General features: G+C 57.9%; 1 protein-coding gene across 1 annotated transcript in view; it reads left to right on the top strand.

Moving 5' to 3' along the window:
* Positions 1 to 331: 331 nt before the first annotated feature.
* The window catches only part of LOC310966403 (phosphatidylinositol 4-phosphate 3-kinase C2 domain-containing subunit beta-like), a gene marked incomplete at both ends in the record, with an annotated part of 23,160 nt that continues 16,482 nt past the window's right edge, over positions 332 to 7,009 (top strand). Inside the window, 7 exons of the mRNA XM_083940990.1 lie at positions 332 to 474; positions 1,339 to 1,527; positions 1,601 to 1,694; positions 5,098 to 5,192; positions 5,285 to 5,465; positions 5,543 to 5,644; positions 5,722 to 5,814. Coding sequence (XP_083797116.1) covers positions 332 to 474; positions 1,339 to 1,527; positions 1,601 to 1,694; positions 5,098 to 5,192; positions 5,285 to 5,465; positions 5,543 to 5,644; positions 5,722 to 5,814 — 897 coding nt within the window. The remainder of the gene's footprint in view (positions 475 to 1,338; positions 1,528 to 1,600; positions 1,695 to 5,097; positions 5,193 to 5,284; positions 5,466 to 5,542; positions 5,645 to 5,721; positions 5,815 to 7,009) is intronic.

Here is a 7,009-nt window from a genome sequence, read left to right as displayed (position 1 = left end):
CCCTGGTCTCTGGTCCTCTGGTCCTCTGGTCTCTGGTCCCTTGATCCTCTGGTCCCCTGGTCCTCTGGTCCTCTAGTCCCCTGGTCCTCTGGTCCCCTGGTCCCTGGTCTCTGGTCCCCTGGTCCTCTAGTCCCCTGGTCTCTGGTCCTCTTGTCCCCTGGTCCTCTTGTCCCCTGGTCCTCTGGTCCTCTAGTCCCCTGGTCTCTGGTCTCTCGTCTGCGCGTGGTCCCCATCCACCGGCTCTAGACCCGGGACCGATGCAGACCACCTCGCACCTGAACCCTCACGCTGTCTCTGTCTCTCTTCCTGCCCCCACCCCCCCCCCCCCCAGGTGGACTTCCCGACCTCGTCCTTCGAGGTGCGCTTCAGCACGCCCCCCCCGGCGGACTTCTGTCCCCGCTACGACTTCTCCAGACTGGACGCCGTCAGCCAGATCCAGCTGCAGGACGTCCTCCACAAGAAGGCCGTGTTCTGGTCAGGGACTCGAACCGACGGCACATCATTCACATCTGTTAGATGGTCCCCTGGTCCCCTGGTCCTCTGGTCTCCTGGTCCTCTAGTCCCCTGGTCCCCTGGTCCTCTAGTCCCCTGGTCCCCCCTGTGGTCCTCTAGTCCCCTGGTCCTCTAGTCCCCTGGTCCTCTAGTCCCCTGGTCCTCTGGTCCCCTGGTTCTCTAGTCCCCTGGTCCTCTAGTCCCCTGATCTCTGGTCCTCTTGTCCCCTGGTCCTCTAGTCCCCTGGTCCTCTTGTCCCCTGATCCTCTAGTCCCCTGGTCCCCCCTGTGGTCCTCTAGTCCCCTGGTCCTCTGGTCCTCTTGTCCCCTGGTCCCCTGGTCCCCTCTGTGGTCCTCTAGTCCCCTGGTCCCCTGGTCCCCCCCCTGGTCCTCTAGTCCCCTGGTCTCTGGTCTTCTGGTCCCCTGGTCCTTTAGTCCCCTGGTCCTCTGGTCTTCTAGTCCTCTGGTCCCCTGGTCTGTGGTCCTCTTGTCCCCTGGTCCCCCCTGTGGTCCTCTAGTCCCCTGGTCCTCTAGTCCCCTGGTCCCCTGGTCCTCTAGTCCTCTTGTCCCCTGGTCTTCTAGTCCCCTGGTCCTCTGGTCCCCTGGTCCTCTGGTCCCCTGGTCCCCCCTGTGGTCCTCTAGTCCCCTGGTCCTCTGGTCCCCTGGTCCTCTGGTCCCCTGGTCCCCCCTCTGGTCCTCTAGTCCTCTGGTCCCCTGGTCCCCCCTGTGGTCCTCTAGTCCCCTGGTCCCCCCTGTGGTCCTCACTGTGCCCCCTGTCCCCCCTGCGGTCCTCACTGTGCCCCCTGGTCCCCCCTGCGGTCCTCACTGTGCCCCCTGTCCCCCCCAGGTTGACGGCGGAGGACCGGCGTCTCCTCTGGGAGAAGAAGGCCTTCTGCCAGGCGGAGAGCGCCGCCCTGCCCCTGGTCCTGGCCAGCGCCCCCTGCTGGGAGTGGGCCTGCCTCCCGGAGGTCTACGCCCTGCTCCGACAGTGGGCCTGCCCGGGTCCCCTGGACGCCCTGGGACTCCTCCACGCCACGTACGTACCCCCCCGGACCCCCCAACCGCCCCCCGCCGTGACATCACTGTGACATCATGACCTTTGTCCCCAGGTTCCCGGACCAAGAGCTGAGGCGGACCGCGGTCCAGTGGATGGACTCCATCTCGGACCCGGAGCTGCTGGACTTCCTGCCTCAGCTGGTCCAGGTCTGACCCCCTAGACCCCCTAGACCCCCTGACCCCCTGACCCCCTAGACCCCCTGACCCCCTAGACCCCTGACCCCTTTAGACCCCTGACCCCCTAGACCCCCTGACCCTTTAGACCCCTGACCCCCTAGACCCCCTAGACCCCCTGACCCCCTGACCCCCTAGACCCCCTAGACCCCCTAGACCCCTGTCCCTTTAGACCCCTGACCCTTTAGACCCCTGACCCTTTAGACCCCTGACCCTTTAGACCCCTGACCCTTTAGACCCCCGACCCTTTAGACCCCTGACCCTTTAGACCCCTGACCCTCTAGACCCCTGACCCTTTAGACCCCTGACCCTTTAGACCCCCGACCCTTTAGACCCCCGACCCTTTAGACCCCTGACCCTTTAGACCCCTGACCCTTTCGACCCCTGACCCTTTAGACCCCTGACCCTTTAGACCCCTGACCCTTTAGACCCCTGACCCCTTTAGACCCCTGACCCTTTAGACCCCTGACCCTTTAGACCCCCCTGACCCTTTAGACCCCTGTCCCTTTAGACCCCTGACCCTTTAGACCCCCGACCCTTTAGACCCCTGACCCTTTAGACCCCCTGACCCTTTAGACCCCCTGACCCTTTAGACCCCTGACCCTTTAGACCCCTGACCCTTTAGACCCCTGACCCTTTAGACCCCCTGAACCCTCTAGACCCCCGACCCTTTAGACCCCTGACCCTTTAGACCCCTGACCCTTTAGACCCCTGACCCCTTAGACCCATGACCCTCTAGACCCCCTGACCCTTTAGACCCCTGACCCTTTAGACCCCCGACCCCTTAGACCCCCGACCCCTTAGACCCCTGACCCTTTAGACCCCTGACCTTTTAGACCCCCTGACCCTTTAGACCCCCTGAACCCTCTAGACCCCCGACCCATTAGACCCCTGACCCTTTAGACCCCTGACCCTTTAGACCTCTGACCCTTTAGACCCCTGACCCTTTAGACCCCCTGACCCTTTAGACCCCTGACCCTTTAGACCCCTGACCCTTTAGACCCCTGACCCTTTAGACCCCTGACCCCTTAGACCCCTGACCCTTTAGACCCCTGACCCCTTAGACCCCCGACCCTTTAGACCCCTTAGACCCCTGACCCTGTAGACCCCTGTCCCTTTAGACCCCTGACCCTGTAGACCCCTGACCCTTTAGACCCCTGACCCTTTAGACCCCTGACCCTTTAGACCCCCGACCCTTTAGACCCCTGACCCTTTAGACCCCTGACCCTGTAGACCCCTGTCCCTTTAGACCCCTGACCCTTTAGACCCCTGTCCCTTTAGACCCCTGACCCTTTAGACCCCTGACCCTTTAGACCCCTGACCCTTTAGACCCCTGACCCTTTAGACCCCTGACCCTTTAGACCCCTGACCCTCTAGACCCCTGACCCTTTAGACCCCTGACCCTTTAGACCCCCGACCCTTTAGACCCCTGACCCTTTAGACCCCTGTCCCTTTAGACCCCTGACCCTTTAGACCCCTTACCCTTTAGACCCCTGACCCTTTCGACCCCTGACCCTTTAGACCCCTGACCCTTTAGACCCCTGACCCTTTAGACCCCTGACCCTTTAGACCCCTGACCCCTTTAGACCCCTGACCCCTTAGACCCCTGACCCTTTAGACCCCCCTGACCCTTTAGACCCCTGTCCCTTTAGACCCCTGACCCTTTAGACCCCCGACCCTTTAGACCCCTGACCCTTTAGACCCCCTGACCCTTTAGACCCCCTGACCCTTTAGACCCCTGACCCTTTAGACCCCTGACCCTTTAGACCCCTGACCCTTTAGACCCCTGACCCCTTAGACCCATGACCCTCTAGACCCCCTGACCCTTTAGACCCCTGACCCTTTAGACCCCTGACCCCTTAGACCCCTGACCCTTTAGACCCCTGACCCCTTAGACCCCTGACCCTTTAGACCCCTGTCCCTTTTAGACCCCTGACCCTTTAGACCCCTGACCCTTTAGACCCCTGACCCTCAAGACCCCCTGACCCTTTGGACCCCTGACCCTTTAGACCCCTGACCCTTTAGACCCCCTGTCCCTTTAGACCCCTGACCCTTTAGACCCCTGTCCCTTTAGACCCCTGACCCTTTAGACCCCTGACCCTTTAGACCCCCGACCCTTTAGACCCCTGACCCCTTAGACCCCTGACCCTTTAGACCCCCGACCCTTTAGACCCCTGAACCCTTAGACCCCTGACCCTTTAGACCCCTGACCCTTTAGACCCCTGACCCTTTAGACCCCCGACCCTTTAGACCCCTGACCCTTTAGACCCCTGACCCTTTAGACCCCTGACCCCTTAGACCCCTGACCCCTTAGACCCCCTGACCCTTTAGACCCCTGACCCTTTAGACCCCTGACCCTTTAGACCCCTGACCCCTTAGACCCCTGACCCTGTAGACCCCTGACCCTTTAGACCCCTGTCCCTTTAGACCCCTGTCCCTTTAGACCCCTGACCCTTTAGACCCCTGACCCTTTAGACCCCTGACCCTGTAGACCCCCGCCCTTTAGACCCCCCACCCTTTAGACCCCCGACCCCTTAGACCCCTGACCCTGTAGACCCCTGACCCTTTAGACCCCTGTCCCTTTAGACCCCTGTCCCTTTAGACCCCTGACCCTTTAGACCCCCGACCCTCTAGACCCCCTGACCCTTTAGACCCCTTGACCCTTTAGACCCCTGACCCCCTAGACCCCTGACCCTTTAGACCCCTGACCCTTTAGACCCCTGACCCTTTAGACCCCTGTCCCTTTAGACCCCTGACCCTTTAGACCCCCGACCCTCTAGACCCCCTGACCCTTTAGACCCCTTGACCCTTTAGACCCCTGACCCCCTGACCCCCTAGACCCCCTGATCCTTTAGACCCCTGACCCTTTAGACCCCTGACCCTTTAGACCCCCGACCCTTTAGACCCCTGACCCTTTAGACCCCTGACCCTTTAGACCCCTGACCCTTTAGACCCCCGACCCTTTAGACCCCTGACCCTTTAGACCCCCTGACCCTTTAGACCCCTGACCCTTTAGACCCCCTGACCCTTTAGACCCCTGACCCCTTAGACCCCTGACCCTTTAGACCCCCTGACCCTTTAGACCCCTGACCCTTTAGACCCCTGACCCTTTAGACCCCTGACCCTTTAGTCCCCCGACCCTTTAGACCCCTGACCCTTTAGACCCCTGACCCTTTAGACCCCTGACCCTTTAGACCCCTGACCCTTTAGACCCCTGACCCCTCTAGACCCCTGACCCTTTAGACCCCTGACCCTTTAGACCCCTGACCCTTTAGACCCCTGACCCTTTAGACCCCTGACCCTTTAGACCCCTCCAGGTCCCCCTGACCCTGTGGCCCCCCCCCCCCTGACCCTGCGTCCCCCTTCCTGTCCCCAGGCCCTGAAGCACGAGTGCTACCTGGACAGCTCCCTGGTGCGGTTCCTGCTCCGCCGGGCCGTGGGCGACGTCGGCGTGGCCCACTCCCTCTTCTGGTCAGCCCTGGTCTCTACTTCCTGTCACGGTGAGTCCACTTCCTGTCCCCCCCCCTAGTCCCTTAAACCCCATCCCTTTGCCCCCCCTTCAGGCTCCTGAAGGACAACCTGCAGGACCGGCAGTTCAGCGCCCGCTACCAGCACCTCCTGGCGGCGCTGCTCTGCTGCGTGGGGCGGGGCCTCCGGGAGGAGTTGGACCGCCAGAGCCGGCTGGTGTCCGTGCTCGCCGACGTGGCCCACAAGGTGCGGGACGCCTCGCCGTCCGGCCGCCAGGTGAGGTCCCCCCGACCGGTCCACGTGTTTCGTAACGACCACAGTGGCGCCGTTACTGACCCTGATCCTGGTCTCAGGGCGTCCTCAGGGACGGTCTGGAGGACATGAAGCGGTTCTTCCTGGTGCACGGCGGCTGCAGACTCCCCCTGGACCCGGGTCTCATCGTGACCGACATCCAGGTACACGCCGGCGAGGTCTAAGTCCTGGGGACACGAGGAGACGAGGGCGTACTGACGCTGTCTCTTGTCTCCTTTAGTCCTGTTCCTTCTTCAACTCCAACGCCGTCCCCCTCAAACTGTCCTTCAAGAACCTGGACCCCCGGGGAGACCAGGTCAACGTCATCTTCAAGGTGAGCCCGTTGTTGTTGTTGTTGTTGACGTTGTTGTGTTTGACGTTGTTGACGTTGTTGTTGTTAAAGTTGTTGACATTGTTGTTGACGTTGTTGTTGTTGTTGATGTTGACGTTATTGTTGACATTGTTGTTGTTGACCTTGTTGTTGTTGACGTTGTTGTTGTTGTTGACGTTGTTGACGTTGTTGTTGACGTTGTTGTGTTTGACGTTGTTGTTGTTGTTGTTGACGTTGTTGTTGTAGTTGTCGTTGTTGTTGACGTTGTTGTTGTTGACCTTGTTGACGCTGTTGTTGATGTTGTTGTTGACGCTGTTGTTGTTGATGTTGTTGACATTGTTGTTGACGTTGATGTTGTTGTTGACGTTGTTGTTGATGTTGTTGTTGTTGACCTTGTTGACGCTGTTGTTGATGTTGATGTTGTTGTTGACGTTGTTGTTGATGTTGTTGTTGACGTCGTTGTTGTTGTTGATGTTTTTGACATTGTTGACGTTGTTGTTGTTGACGTTGCTGACATTGTTGTTGACTCTGTTGTTGTTGTTGACATTGTTGACATTGTAGTTGTTGACGTTGTTGTTGTTGTTGACATTGTTGTTGTTGACGTTGTTGTTGTTGTTGTTGACGTTGTTGACGTTGTTGTTGTTGTTGACATTGTTGATGTTGTTGACGTTGTTGTTGACGTTGTTGTTGTTGTTATTGTTGTTATTTACGTTGTTGACGTTGTTGTTGACGTTGTTGACATTGTTTTTGCTGTTGTTGTTGACATTGTTGTTGTTGTTGACATTGTTGTTGACGTTGTTGTTGACGTTGTTGTTGTTGAAATTGTTGTTGTTGTTGACGTTGTTGTTGTTTTTGACGTTGTTTTTGTTGTTGTTGACGTTGTTGTTGACGTTGTTGTTGTTGACGTTGTTGTTGTTGATGTTGTTGATGTTGTTGTTATTGTTGTTGACGTTCTCGTTGTTGTTGTTGTTGATGATGTTGTTGTTGTTGTTGGCGTTGTTGTTGTTGATGTTGTTGACATTGTTGTTGACGTTGTTGTTGTTGTTGTCGTTGTTGTTGACGTTGTTGTTGTTGACCTTGTTGACGCTGTTGTTGATGTTGTTGTTGACGCTGTTGTTGTTGGTGACGTTGTTGACATTGTTGTTGACGTTGATGTTGTTGTTGACGTTGTTGTTGATGTTGTTGTTGTTGACCTTGT

Source organism: Echiichthys vipera (assembly GCF_963691815.1).
Source record: "Echiichthys vipera genome assembly, contig: SCAFFOLD_133, whole genome shotgun sequence".
NCBI classification, from domain to species: domain Eukaryota; kingdom Metazoa; phylum Chordata; class Actinopteri; order Perciformes; family Trachinidae; genus Echiichthys; species Echiichthys vipera.
Note: the sequence above shows the minus strand (reverse complement) of the source record. Positions and strands in the feature narration are given on the sequence as shown.